Here is a 15,569-nt window from a genome sequence, read left to right on the forward strand (position 1 = left end):
TCTCAACTAACCAACAAAGTGAAGGCCATGCTCCAGTGGATGCCCCATACCTACAAGACGATGGGCAGCACAAATGGGACTTGGTGGGTTATAAAAGGTAGATAATGAGTTAGGGTGCGGGGTAGGAAGGGAAAACGATCAAAATACAAAAAGGTTTTATTTTAGAAAATTCTAAATGGCTAGGCCTGATGGAACTCAGTGGTAGAGCGTCTGCCTAGCATGTAGAAGAGCCCGGATTCCATCCCAGCACCACAAGAAGAAAAAAATGGAGATCACAACCCCTGATACAGACACAAGAGTCCCTAGAATACAACAGACAGGAGGATGCTTTGCCCCTGTATGGCACATGCTCTACAGAGCAACTGCCCCTGTACCACAACATCAATTCAAATTATGCTCCTGCTGGGAAAGCAAGCATGAGAAGTTCCAGCTTTGTTCCTTTTGTTCCTCCATCCAGCATGGAGTGGGGTGGGGGTATAGGGACACGCCTGGGTCCTATAGGACTAGCATCTTCCATCTCCTTCAGGGCTACATCTTCAGTGCTAGGCCGTGTATGGGCCTCAAGGAGGCTATGGCACATGCCCTCCAGCCAAGACAGAGCTGTCTGTAGTCTCCAGACAAAGGATGTGGTTAGCCTAGTTTCCTGCACTTGCATATATGCCTGCTGTGGGAGCTTCTTCTTTGCAATGGCAGAGCACTGGCCAGGTTTCCTCAACTGACCCTGCTGTGCAATTTCCTAAGCAGAGCCTTCTTGATGCAGCAAGGATTCATTTAACTCTGTTCCTTAGCAAGAACTGTTTCCCACTAACACAAGACAGGTAGGCAAAGACACAAATAGGAGTTGCCAAATTGGTGGGGCCCAGGAATTCAAGGCCAGCCTGGACAGTTCAGCAAACTGTCTCCATAAAAAGATGTCCCCAGTGTGGCAGGCTGGCTTAAGAACTATGCCACTATTCCCTCCATCCTCTGCCCATTCTTTTGTTTTTTTTTGAGACAGGGTTTCTCTGTCCTGTAACTGTTTGTAGACCAGGCTGGCCTTGAACTCAGAGTTCTCCGCCTCCCGGGTGCTGGGATTAAAGGCATGCTCCACCACCGCCCAGGCTCCTTCCTTCATTTTTAAATCTAGTGACTCAAATGCAGAAGGAAGAGTCTTGAGCATTTGGAAACAGTTCATTTCCCCTTCAGCTCTGCTCAGTGCCACTTCCATAATTCTGAAGAGACTCCTGCCTCCAATTCCCCATGATGATGATTCATGGGCATGCCTATGAGGGATTGCCTTGACTGTGCTATTTGATGTAGGAAGCCCCAGCCTAAAGTGGGCAGCATCATTCCCTGGGTGAAAGTCCTGAACTGAGCAGGAATGGAGAAGCCGAACAGAGGACATGTGTTTATTTCTCTCTGTTCTTGACTGTGCTTGTGATGGGACTAGTTCCTGTCTTGATTTCCTTCTCAACAATGACAGACTGTCCTGAACCGTGACCTAAGGACACCTTTTCTTCCTTAGTTGCTTCTTGTCATGGCATTTTATCACATTAACAGAAAAGAAACTAGGCCAGGTGACAAAAGCTGTTGCAGCCATTCTCCTGTGGTCTGAAGATGGTCCTCCCAGAGAGTAGCTGTCCCTCTAGAGCACTGGTTCTCATCTTCCTAGAGCTGAGACCTTTAATACAGTTCTTAATGCTGTGGTGACCCCCAACCATGCAAGTATTCTGTTGCTACTTCATAACTGTAATTCTGCCACTGTTATGAATCATACTTAAATATGTGACCCCAAAGGAGTCAGAACCCACAGGCTGGGAACCACTAGCTAGAGGAGACTGGCAAATTGTCTTTTTTTGTTTCTGAGGTCCCTTCATCTACATACCCTGGGTGGCCTCCAACTCACTATGTAGACCAGGCTGGTCTCAAAATCACAGAGCTCTCCCCAATATGCCACCTCTTCTAGAAATCTTCAAAGCACCCATCCGAGCTCTGTGCTCTGGCACTGCTGACGGTGCATTCCATGCTACCCTGTCAGCGCTGTCTGTCACACAGCAGCCGGCAGCACAGCTCAAGGCCACCTTGCATCCTGATGAGCAGCGAAGGATGCTGATGGCAGCTCTATGTGGATAGAAAACTCGGCTTTGAGCAAGTTAAGTCACGCAGCTCACCAGGCAAGCAGACACTTCCCTTTGCGCAGGAACCTCACATGGTGATACTACGCCTTAGATGCAGGCCAGGTGGATGATGGTCCTCTGCTATAAATCCATTTGCAAGATTGACAACTGTGATCAGACAGACTATGGATGGTACAAGACTCTTCCTGGGAAGGAAACATAGATGCATGTCCCAAGAACCCAAGGAACAACAGCACCCTTGAGGAATAAGGGCCTACACAGCCCCCTTCCCTTTTCAGAAACATGAGTGAACCCTAGGACTGTGCACAGGTAAGGCAAGGCACTTGCTGTGAGGACCTCTCAGACAGTCAATGCCATCATACTTTGGGGGCTAAAACTTCACAACTGTGATACAGTACCATGATGGATCCTTCTCCATTCCCGGGGCCACTTGCCAAGCTTCCTAGCCAGTGAGAGGTGAACATACCATAGCTTGTCAAACACTTGAATAGCCTTCCAAGCTTCAAGACTGCCCACTGACATGGGTACTGAATGCCCCTCCCCAGGAAAGCCTATCACATACCTCACCTTGATGCAAATGTAACCTTTGGCCCGAGGTGCTGGCTCCATCGACACATTTCTCACGATGCTGGTATTCAACCAGCTTTACACATTCTAATCAAATGCTCAGCCATGGAGCTAAACCCAGAGGTCTATGATCCTGCCATTCCTGTGTCCTGGAGTGGTTCTGGGGGTGGGGGTGGAATTAGCTGAGTGTATTCTCCTTATGTTGATGTAGCATCATGCTGAGAGTCACAAGTGACAAATCTTGCTACTGCTAACAGGCACTGGGGCGCATCACTGGGTATTAAGAAGCCAGCAGCTGGACTGGGTGGCAGTTGTGCATTAGGGAGTCAGAGGCAGGCAAATCTGAGTGTGAGGCCAGCATGGTCTACAGAGTGTTCTAGCACACTCAGGGTTACAAAGAGAAATCCTGTCTCAACAAATCAACACAGAAAAACAAAAATAAACAAAAAGAAGTCAGCAGCTGCTAGGGTGGTGGCAGCACACATCTTTAATCCAACTACTCGGGAGGGAGGCAGAGGCAGGTGGATCTCTGAGTTTGAGGCTCTTCTGATCTACAGAATGAGTTCCGGGACAGTGAGGGGTACAAAGAGATAAAACCCTGTCTTGAAAAAACCAAACCAAACAGCTGTCTGGATTGGGTTGGCTGTTGGGCATGTCTGTGGAAAACTCTTGACCGTGTTAATAGAGTGGTTGGACCCTTCCATTACAGAAAATTTCCTAGACTGTAAGCGTGCAGAGAGTGAGCACATGTGCATTCGGAGACCTGCTCATGACCAGATGTAATGGAACTGGATGTCAGAAGTAAATGGTCTTGACGTCCCTGTTCCGATGAGCTGTGACCTAGAACTGTGAGCTACAAAACCGCTTTCTCCTTAAGCTGTATCTTCAGGGTGTTTTATCACAGCAACAGGAATAAAATGAAGACATGTTGGAAAAGGAAGCGCTTGGTCATAGGAAACCCTCCCAGGCAGTAAGTTGGCAGCAGATGGATGGCCTGGGGCTATGACTGCTTTTTCTTCCTTAGCCATTCTGCAGTGAGACTATGACCTGGCATCTCTATGGTCCAACCCATGTTTCTGGGTGTACAGTGAACCTGAGCACCATATTGAAGGCTGCTAGCACTCTGCAACCTTTCCAGACAGTCAGAACCTGGATTTGTTCATCTATCTGGGAAGGGGACTTGAACTTGCTTATTGCAAACACTTGTTCGATGTGTGGCTCATTTCATTCTCTTCAAGGTGTTCTTTGTTCTGCTGAAGAGGCATCTGCCTAGCATCAGACTGGATAGAGACATGTACTTTGAAAACATCCCCACACCACTAGCTGAGGATTGGTTCTCTCCAGTTGTTCTCAGCATTCCCACCCAGTCCTGCCTGCCTGTCTCCTCACTCACGGCAAACCATGAGCCACAAACTGAGACAAGCACAAAGGAAGGAAGATGTGCAGGAGGCTGAGGAGCCTGCGCTGCCCCTTGCACACCACCTCACCACAAGGAAGATCCACTGCAGACACCATGTGCCTATCCATGCTTCTCTGTGGGGTTTGCCAATGAATGCTTCTGTAGGATGAGAACTGAGGGAAGGGGAACCTGAACCTGTGTCTGGATGGCATGAACGAGCTAGGAGAGCCCTCTTTCAACCAGACACAGGAGTGCGGGCCATGGCCATGGCTTCCCTGTTGAGTTTCATTGCTTTATTAACAGCCAACGATGTGGGCAACAGTTGGGGGTGGAACCAAGGCTGCCGCTCTGCTTCTCTGTCAGCTCCTAGAGAAGATACTGTCCTACTTTATCACTGCAGAGAGGGACACTGTCTAGGCCAGGGTGCAGTCACTGAGGTCCTACCAGGGAGGACTCTGAGTTGGTTTGCAGGCCCTCTTGGGAGTCAGCAGCCCGTGTGGGGCCCTCGACTGTACTGCTACCATATGGGCAGGGCCTTCCTCCACACCAGCTCAGGCGTTTAGGAACAGCTACTGTCAAAGTCTTTTCTTTTTACTTTTCAAGATAAGGCTTCTCTGTGTTGCCTTGGCTGTCCAGGAACTCATCTCGAACCCAGAGATCCGACTGCCTCCCTAAGTGCTAGGATTAAAGGTGTGTGCCACCACAAGTGACAAATCAAGTCTTTTAAAGACAGAGTCTTATGTGTCCCAAAGTGGCCCTGAATTCATTTCTGATCCTTCTGTCTCCACTTCCTCAATGCTGGCGGTTACAGGCGTGCACTTCCAGGTGCGGGGATGGAACCTAAGATCTTATGCATACTAGGCAAATACTCTGGCTTCAGACGCACAGACCAGCCCTGGAACCAAAGTTCTTATTATGGTATCATGCTGGTTTTTAACAATGGAATCTGAGCCTAGGGTTCAAGAAGTCTGGAAGACCTTCCACGGAGTTCAGTAATGTATAGGACACAACTTCAACGCCTTCATTTGATGAAGGTCCTGAGATGGCACTGGTAAAGGCAAGCGGAGAATGGAACAGGAGATGACAGGCGCACGGTTATGCCAGGAAAGCATCTGAGAATTAGGAAGCAGAGCAAAGGGACAGCGAGGCTAGCCATGGCTCTGTGGGTTGACTGAGGTTAGAGGCAAGATGAGGGAAGCCCAAGGTTTGTCTGCAGTAGTGAGTGACAGCAGCCCAGACTGAATTTGTCAGCATTCCATCTGTGACTGTGGAGCAATCTCACTGTCAAAGGACACCTCAATCCTCTTCTGAGGCATCAGGAACTTGGGAGCCAAAGAGTGATGGGGTATTCTGGACTAGCAGAGCATATGGACTGGGAGTAACAGGATCTAAGCTCATTACATAGAGGGTGACCTATACACCATATGTGGAGACTTTGCGAAGGTGACCTGGGACCTTCTACCGAATGGAAGGCCTTCACAGGGACATAGGCTGCTGACTGCAGGGAACAGAGCAGGAGGGCAAAGGACCCAGCTGCTCCAGACTCCATCCAGTACCCTATCTGTCAGACCTGCCTGTTTGCCTGTGAGTTATGAACTGATCACTGGTCTCTTTTATCAGCCACCTGCTTTCCTTGGTGTAGGAATGTTTGGCCCAGGGCATGAAGCCCAAGATGGAATCTGCCTTCTAGACAGAATAGGTGGAGCTTTTTCAGGTAGATTCTAAGGTGAATTCAGAGTCTTAGGTGTCTAGACAAGGAAGCAGGCCAAGGCTCTCCCGAGCTGCAGAGTGGGCTCTGTCTGCGGCCTTGCCAGGGCTCACCTGATCTGCCAAAGTCTGCTGTAGCTTCTGGGCCAGATGCTAAGCAGATGGCGCTGGCCACAAACCTAGAACCAACAGGCAGCAAGCCCAGATGTCATTCAAAGGCTTTGGAGCTGGAAAACCCTGGAGCTAATTTGGCCCATCTCCATTACTCAGGAGGACAAGTTTAATCACAGAAGTACCTCAGGCAGGCAACAACCCACAGCTTGTTTTTTGTTTTTTTTTTTGCATAGAGCACAGCCTCTCTTCTGAAAAACATCTGCCTCCTGTCTCTTTACACTGAGTAGGGACTAGAAGGAGACAGTACGGCTTGCTGAGAAGTCCCAGGCAGTGCTGGGCATTTCTGGGCCTGAGGCTTCATCCTACCTAGCTTCACTTTCCCATATGCCTGACCTCTCAATCTTGTTTCTTCATTTGGAAACAGGTACAGGAGTAGAACAGAATTTTAAAATCTACAACTCAAAACTTTTAAACGTGTGCCCACCACCCTGGAGTGTCAAGTGCAAACACAACACCTTTTTGTCATAGAACACACAATGCACAACTTGTGGAACAAACATGTTGTTACTATGACCTCAGCACCAGTGTGGAATACACAATCTACACAGCGGCAAGGGCTCTGGGAGGTGCACAGCCCTGGGGACAGTCGAGAGGTCCAGGATGCTCCCCTGGGCCAGCTGGCTGAGACAGCACCCTACAGTGCTCTGGAACCTAATCCTATGCACTTGAAAGGAGCTGATTTGGGCCCTTGCTATTCCATGGTCCAGGATAAGGAACAACCTAACTCCCGAGTCCATACTTAATTTTCATCCATGTTTTACTTTCAAAGTAAAAAGTTCTTTTTCCCACTTCATTTTGACTGGCTGTGTGCTGCAGTACTAGCTGGGGATGGTGCTCGGCTCTGCAGGAGGCAGGCACAGCTTTCCTCTTAGTCTGGCAGGTTCTAACACGAAGAGAGGACTGAACTGCAGGGATCCTCCTCTTCTCCCGAGGCTCTGCTCATGAGCTCAATTCTGCCTGCCTGTGCACCGACTCAGGAGTCACACAGTTCAAGCTCCTACCCACTGTGTGCCATAGCAGGAAGGTATACTGCAAGTGGGTGCTATGGAGCCAAGGTCAGTAGGCCCTGCCTACTGGCTACCAGCACCTATGGGAGAACATAAAAAGGAGACAGGTTTAGTCCTGGGGTACTAACTCAAGCTGGGCCAGAAAGCCACAGCCTCAATGGCCAGCAGCAGTGACACGGCAAGGGCTTCCCTGCCTCTCCATAGCAGTTTGTCTCGAAACCAGCAGCACTAGTTCCTGGAGGCTGCCAAATGAACGTGCAACCTAACCGTCACCCAGAAGCAGGTCTATGGTCTAGCTCAAAATCATTCTTCGGTGTCAGTCAAGTATTAAGGTGCCGGGCAGTGGTGGTGCACACCTATATTCCCAGGACTTGGGAAGCAGAGGCAGGTGGATCTCTGTGAGTTTGAGGCCAGCCTGGTCTACAGAGTGAGTGCGAGGACAGAACAGGCTCAAAGCTACACAGAAAAACCCTGTTTTGAAAAACAAAACAAAAAAACAAATAAAAAAAAAAAAAAGAAAGCAGTTTTGATGACAGGGCTACATAGAGAGCATTTGTCTAAAATAAAACACAAAACTACGTTTGATGCTACAATGTTATTCTCCCCAGCATATCTGCAACGGGGTAAGAGATATTAGGCCTGACTTGTGAATACTGCCTACCATGCCAGAGACCAGAGCTGGCTCAGAGCCTTCTGGATGACAAGTATGTCATAAAGAATCTGTAGCCTCTGCCCTCAGGTGCTGACATTCTGGAGGGGGTAGGGCTCCGTGATCCAGGTTGACTAGCAGAGGTGGTAGATACACAGGCCAGCCATGTGAGCAGCCAGCCACGCATACACGAGAGAGCCCCAACGAAACCCCTGGTGCCCAGGAGTATCCCTGGCTGTCTCTACACTTGCAGGGAAACTGGCAATGTCTATGATACCATCAGGAAGGGAGGGACAGTGGGGAGAGGCCTCTCCAGAGAGCTGCTGCTACTAAAGGCCTTCCATCAGTTACCGCAGTTGTGGACACCCTTGGCCTCTCTCCCCACAACAAAGCAGACTTACCATAAGCTCACACTGTGCTGTCCCACAGCTGAGCTCATCTTACTAGTAGCAAATTTAGTTAAGTGTCAGACGTATCCACAAAATGAGTCAATGTTGTACCTAAACATCCTTTTGAAATTCTCTGGCAAATGAGTTAAGTTTCTGACCAGGAAAATGAGGCAATGTTGACTTTCCACAGGTGACATGTGACTGTAGCCATCAGCAACCTTTGTTAGGGTGAAGGGACCTGCTTCCAACAATCTGTTACAATCCTGTTACACTCTTTCCCCCTGGGGAGCTCTGGGCTCCATGACACTATCCAATCTAGATGGGAGGCTACTTAGAAATAGGCATCAAGCTCCAAGACATCTTGCCCCCAGGGTCAACTATAAGCACAGTAACACCCCAGCAAGGTGCTCAGCATCAGGTTGTATACTTACCACATCCAAGGAGTTTGTGCCCTGCAACAGAGCCATCTTGACAAACCAACTCTGAGTTGTCACCTTACTAACCAATCTGTGCACTGGAGCCTGCTTATTCTACTGCTGGGTGAGTCACCTGTCACCTCATGGATAATCGCATGAGGGAAGGAAGCTTTCTCAGTAGGGCACAGAATACACGAATAACAAACTGGTTCCTCTGAAAACAACCAATGCCTATGAAGTCTCTTACACACGCCCCTCCTGTTTGTTATGTACACCCCTACCATTTCAGACAGCTTTCCAGGCAGACCCCACTTGGAGGAACTGCTGCCCACGGCCAGCACCATGGATAGGTTTGGAACCTCATCCACACTGAAGTACATGGTGCTCTGCAGACAAAGGCCCTCTAGGTAGCAGCAATTTCTGCTTTCAGAGCTCTCAGGTTACAGTTGCCCTGTGGATGGACTCCTGCCTAAGACTGCAACCCTGCTGCTATGGACTTGGGCCATAGCAACTAGCACAGAGGAAACTGCACACCGAGCTCAGCTGAGAGGATGAGGTTGAGTCATTTCAGGACCTTGCCATCAACGGCCAAAAATCTGGATATCCTGGCAGGGGCAGTCTTTCAAATTCTCAATATTAATTGAAAAAATTATAACTTTATTTTTAGTGTTTTTTATTTTCTCACTTGTTTTTTTTTTTTTTTTTTTTTTTAAACAAAGTCTATGTAGACCAGACTAGCCTCACTCAGAGCTCTGTCTGCCTCTGCCTCCTAAGTGCCGGGATTAAACGTATACTCCAGCAACAGCTCCATTTTTTTTTTTAAAGTTACTTATTTGTGTACATGTTCGGGAATGTGTGCCACAAGAATACACATGGAGTCAGAGAACAAAATGAACAACTTGTGAGTCAGTACTTGTCTACCATGTGGGTCTCAGGCATCAAATTCAGGCTATTGGGCTTGGTGGCAAGGGCCTTTTACCCATTAAGCTACCTCATGGCTCATTTTTGTTCTTTTCTGAGACAGGTTTTCACTATGTAGCTCAGGTCGGCCTCAGACTTGTGATCATCCTGTCTCAGCCCATCCCCATTTCAAAGCTGGGCCCACAAAGGTGTACCAGCACCTAAGTCACCCTGACTTTTGTGTGCATTGCCCGATATTCTGATGTATCGCAGAGACCCTGGCACTCACACCTCATGGTGAGTGGGTCACCAGGAAATCCTTTCAGGAGGCATGTCTTTACACCCTTGCCCATGTTTGTATCAACTCATCTTCTTAGTCTGGAAAAAGCCTGCATTATTCACCTTGTGGTGAACTGATTTTCTGAACTCTAATTTCTTAGCCATTAATGACGGATGGCTTGCGTCCCCCTGAAGGGAAGACTCAGGATCAAAAACTAACTGGTGGTTTCTCCTAGAACACTTTTACCTTTCTCAGTTTTACAATCATAATCTATTTCAAAGGAGAACATAAGAGGGTCAAGGGTTACCGCCTCTCAAGTGGCTATCCAAAACCTTAGCAGGGCTCACTTCAAAGGCCACCTTGCTGTCCCACTGACCTTCAGCAGTCTCCTTCACTTTAGCTTTAAGTTTCCTCAAAAGAACTTAAAATTGTTAGAAGGCACATGTGCACAGACACACAATCATACACACACAAAAATTAAAAATTAAAACTTAAAAAAGGAGAATTAAATCACAGAGGCCAGTTATTTCCATTGGATTTTTACACACTCCATATCTAAAACAAGTATTTAAGCAAGCAAGTCTCTCTCCACAGTACTCCTCCATTTCCTTTCTGTGTGGAATCTGCCTGAGAGGTAACTGCAGCAAATCAGGGCTGTCACTTTTTTTCCATCCACCCCTACTACATTTTCAGATCTAGCTGGGGAAAGGGTGCCAAGATGTGTATAATGGAGTCAATAATGGACAACCTGGTTTTCTCCTTTCACCAACTGGGTCTTGGGGATCAAACTCAGGCCATCAGGCTTGGTGACAAGCAACTTTGTCCTTGAGCCATCTCTCCGGCCAATCTGTGCTCACTGATTTAGGCACCACCACTACTCTAAACTATTGTGCTTGTGGACTCTTGGCAAACACACTTGCTAACTCTCCTTCTGGATGACTCATACTTCGCTTGAGTCAGAGAAGCAAATTTTTCTGTCCAGAAAAAATTTCAATTAAGGGGCCGGCACTGGCCAGTGTGCATTGGAAAGGTGAATTAAGACATCATGCAATAGAAAGATTAGCAAGTCCCAAGCTTCATATGTCCATCTCCTGCTATACAAGGCCTGCACGGGAACCACAGTTCCCATGAACAGTAGTCTGACAGCTTTGGCCACAGCTGAAAACATGGACTACCTCATGTGTGGCAAATCTTATCAGACAGGCTTCCCTCCAAGAACAAAACCTGTCAAGAAACAAGACAAGGCCCACAAACTCTCAACATCTCAATGACCCTTAACACTGGGAGAGGGAGAACTAGACACACAGCAGGAACACCAGAGGCTGCAGTCCTATGGCCTCTTTGCCATGATCCACCCAGCCACAACCTCTCAACATCATTGCCATTCCAACAGCTACACCTACTGCTGCTACTGCAGGGCCTGTCCTTCCAGACCAGTCCTTCCTCAGACAGACCAACAGCATATACCACCTTTGCTAAGACATACATGCCTGCCTCTATCTCCTGCCACCCGTTCCTTCCCTATCAAGGTGGAAGACACCTGTGTGCATCCCTGCTTCAGATCCTAAGCCCTCTGAAGAAGGGTGCCAAAAAATAGGCCTTCAGTGTTGATGAGTGCCAGGTTCTATGTTCTACGCTTCAGACACCCAACAGGGACCCCTCTGTTGTTGCCTCAGCTTACCTGTCCTTGTACTTGATCACGGCATCCACAATCTTCTTCATCTTCTTGGTAAGGTTAGGAGGGTTTGGGGACAGTTTCTCGGCAGGAGGCCGTCCACGCTTCTTCTGCTTCTTGCTTTCCTCATCTTTGTCACGGCTGCGGGTGCTGGTGGTCGGGGTGGAGGAGCCGGCCTCGCTGTCCCGCTTGCGCTTGCGTGAGGATTTCTTCTGCCGGACCTCCTCTTCGATCTCCTCCAGCGTGCCCTCCTCGATGGCCTTCAGGGTCAATAGTGGTAAAATAGGACAGCCAGCACCCAGGTCGACAAAGAAGAGGCCACAATGCACGCTCCTAGGGCCCGGCTAGGGAGGGAGGTGGCCCCCATACTGATGTTCTTCCAGCATGGCTGGCTCAGGACACAACATCTACTGGGAACCCTGACTTATCTCCTATAGGTAGGAAAGGCCGAGGCTCTCTTCCACTTTGATGCCCCATCCAGTGTCCATTCAAAAGATTGACTACATAGGATCATGAATGGGCCAGGCAAAAGCCTAGCCACATGGATACAGACATTTGGAAGACCCTGCTCCAGGCTCTGTCACCATCTACTTAAAAATTTTAAAATTAATTTATTGACCAACTATGTGTATTATGTATGCATGTGTGTAACAAGTGGCAGTGGAGATGGAATTCAGAGGACAAGGTATGGGAATTGGTTCTCTCTTTTTACCATGTGGGCTCTAGGAAATGAATTCGGAGGTCATCAGGCACAGTGGCAATCACCTTTACCTATTGAACTACCTCACTAGTGCCCTGTGGTGGTTTCAAAGAAACTGTCCCCCAAAGGGAGTGGCACTAATAGGAGGTGTGGCCTTGTTGGAGTAGGTGTGTCACTGTGGAGACGGGCTTTGAGGTCTCATAGAAGCTTAAGTCACGCCCAGTGAGAAAGACACTTCCTGTTGCCTATGGGTCAAAACGCAGACCTCAGCTCTTCAACACCAAGTCTGCCTGCAAGCCACCATGTCACAGCATGGTGATGAAGGACTGAAACTCTGAAAAGGTGAACCACCGCAATTAAATGCTTTTCCTTTTAAGAGTTCCCGTGGTCATGGTGTCTCTTCACACTAGTAGAAACCCTAAGACATGCCCCATCTACTCTTTTTAGCTGTTGATCAGTACAGAGTACAGTGGCATCAGGTGCTCTCGATGCTTCAGATCCCTCACTCAGGAGCCTTAGTGCAGCTGTGGGGCTGCAGCACAGGTTTATTGTGTTGTACACACTTCTCCTTTTACTACTAATATTATTGTTGCTTATTTCCCCCACCCTAAGTTATGGGTAAGGCATGTGCCAACACACCCAGCTTTCCTGTCCTTTTCTCACTCTACTTTGTGATGCTGAGGATGGGATTCAGCTCTCAGGTAGGCTAACTAAGCAGTGCCCTGGAGCTGCCATGCTAATGCACAGACAGCCTGTCTGCTCAATCTTTCAGTGTACTAACTGCACTAATGTAATTCAGACAAATCCTTAGGCACTTTAATGTGTGTCCTTTCTTTTTCTTTTAAAAAAAGATTTACTTTTTTTCTGTGTTTGAAAGAGATCCCATAGCCCAGAACAGAGAATCAGAATCCCTGGAGCAGGAGTTAATGGTAGCTGTGATGTGGATGCTGGAAACTGTAACTTGGGCCCTCTGAAACAGTCATCGTAAGTGCCTGTCACACTGAGCCACCTCTCCAGCTTCACCATACTGCTGTGCTAGGGATGAGACCCAATGTGAAGGGCAAGCCAAAGAACATTAGTTAACTTTCAGAATATTCTAGAGGACCTTGGGATCAGGAGAGAGGCCTGGATCCAAAAGACCTAGCAGGTCACTGTTTTACATGTGGATTGTGATGTCCAGGCACAGGGCTGCATGCTGAAGTCAGATGAACCCTGGCTCTCAGACAGCCATACAGCTCAGTATGATATGGCCAAACCCCACAAGAAGAGTGACAATTGAGCTTCAAGCTGAAGCAAGGAGGAGACAGGGAAAGAAAGCCTCTGAGCCAAGAAAGCAGCATTAGGGCATGTAGCAGCTGGTGAGACACACCTGTGAGCTCTGCCGCACCCAGAAGTGACTGTTCCCCAAATTCATGTCAACACAGAACTTCACAACTTGATCTACAAGGTCCTTACAATCTGTTGATGATTTGTTTAGGCAGGGAGTAGCGGTGGTGGAACCCTGGGCCTCAAGCCTGATAGCCTGACTGAGATGCAGCACCAGCCCTCTTCTCATTACTCTTAATCTCACGCACTCACGCACGCATGCAGGCATCAGTTCTCCTGGAGCTAGAGATACAGGGGGTTGTGGGCCACTTGATGTAAGTGCCAGAAATTGAACTTGGGTCCTTTGCAAGAACAGCCCATGCTCTTAATAACTAAGTCATTCCTCCATGCCCTCCATTCTGGTGAGACAGGGGCAGGAACTAGAGAAAGGTGGCTACAAGTCAAGAGCTGCTGGAGTCCCAGAAGCTGGAAGAGCCAAGGATATTGCCCAGGGCCTGAGGGAAAATGACCCTGCTGGCAATTTGCCTTCAGTTTCCCAGGTTCTCCAATAGAGAAAGTGTTTCAAAACTGTGTTGAATGCCACGATCATGGTACTTAATCAGAACAGTCTCAGTACAGGGGTCAGTCCTGGGCGGTGGTCAAATAAGCTGTAAGATCTGGACACAGAGTAGCCTGAAGAGTGGCAAGAATCACATGCCTATTGGCAGCGCGGGAAAGGGCTGGGGTTAGAGATTTCACGAGTGTGAATGAATTTGTTAGAGACACGGTCTTCAGTAATCCAGGGTGGCCTTGAACTTCTGATTCTCCTACCTCTATCTCTCAAGTGCTGGGGTGACAGGCATGTGTCACCATACTTAGCTTTATAACTATAAATGTATTATAATGTAAGATGTACTCACTGGCAAAATAACTGTCTTTAGCAAATGCTGCCAAACATCTGGATATGCGTACCAGGCATTCAAACTAGGCCCTATTTCTCATACTTATAAACACCCAAAAATGGATCAGAACTTTTTTGTTTGTTTATTTCTTTTACAAGACAAGGTTTCTTTGGGTAGCTCTGGCTGTCCTAGAACTCACTCTGTAGATCAGGCTGGCCTCAAACTTGAAGACCTCTTTGCCTCTGCCTGCCAAGTGCCAGGATTAAAGATATGAGCCACCACCAACCGGTTGACATACCTTAACATATGGAATAAACATGAGGACTGGGAGATATCTCAGTGGGAATGCATCTGTTTTACAACCTAAGGACCTGAGTTTAGATGCCCAGTACCCACATAAATGGGAATGATGGAATGCATCTTCAGTTCTGGTATGTGTGGGGTGTGTGGAGACAGGCTGTCCTTGAGTTTATTGTCCAGTTAGTTTAGCCAAGAGAAAACACCAAAAGGGACTAGACAGATGGCTTGGTGGTTGAGAAAGTACTGGCTGCTCTCCCACAGAATCTGGGTTCTATTAGCTACACTCACATGACGGTTCACAACCATCTATAACTCCAGTTTCAGGGGATTGGAATGATGCCTTCTTCTGGCCTTCATAGGTAGAGACATACATGCAGGCAAAACACCCATATACATATATACATAAAACATATGTACATATATACATAAAAGTAAATAAGTCTTTAGGGAAATAAAACACTAAGAGACATTCAAATTCATGATTTTTTTTTTAAAAATTCATTTTTATTATTTTATGTATGTATTTTCCCTGCATCTATGCCTGTGTACTACATGTGTGCCTGATGCCAGAGGAGGTGAGGTGGTGAGCCTCCATGGGTGCTGGAAATTGAACCCAGATCCTTTTTCAATAAGTGCACTTAACCCACTCCAGAAGTGCTCTATTTTAAAAAGTAAAACTACAAACCTCTCAAAACAAAAGGCAAAAAGTCAGGCCTGTTGGTACACAACTAGAACCCTAGCACTTGGGAGACTGAGGCAGGATCACCATGAGTATGAGTTTGAAGACAGCCTGGGAGTCTAAAACAATTACCAGGCTAGCTAGGGTTCGAACAGCTATAAGTATAAGAATAGTATAAGGATAAAAACAAAACAGAAAACAGGAATAAGTCTTTGTGTGCTTGAATTTGGCAAGTTTTAGATATATAATCAAAGCATAAACAATAAAGATAAACAGCACCATCAAGGTGGCTCATCTGAGTTTGCTACCAAGCCCCATATCAGATGGTGGAAGAGAACAGACTCCTGTAAGTCCTCTGACTTCCATGAGTGCCACGGTATGTGTGTGCCTGCACTCACAAACA

General features: G+C 47.6%; 1 protein-coding gene across 3 annotated transcripts in view; it reads right to left on the reverse strand.

The window, feature by feature from the left end:
* Nucleotides 1-15,569, reverse strand: part of Smarca4 (SWI/SNF related, matrix associated, actin dependent regulator of chromatin, subfamily a, member 4) — a 74,269-nt gene that overhangs the window by 5,131 nt on the left and 53,569 nt on the right. For all 3 annotated transcript variants that reach the window (XM_050125429.1, XM_050125428.1, XM_050125427.1), the window contains one exon: nucleotides 11,287-11,540. In XM_050125429.1, the coding sequence (XP_049981386.1) occupies nucleotides 11,287-11,540 (254 nt within the window). The remainder of the gene's footprint in view (nucleotides 1-11,286; nucleotides 11,541-15,569) is intronic.

The sequence above is a fragment of the Alexandromys fortis genome, unplaced genomic scaffold (genome assembly GCF_014885135.2).
Source record: "Alexandromys fortis isolate MF-2015 unplaced genomic scaffold, M_Fortis_MF-2015_v1.1 scaffold_242, whole genome shotgun sequence".
Lineage (NCBI taxonomy): Eukaryota > Metazoa > Chordata > Mammalia > Rodentia > Cricetidae > Alexandromys > Alexandromys fortis.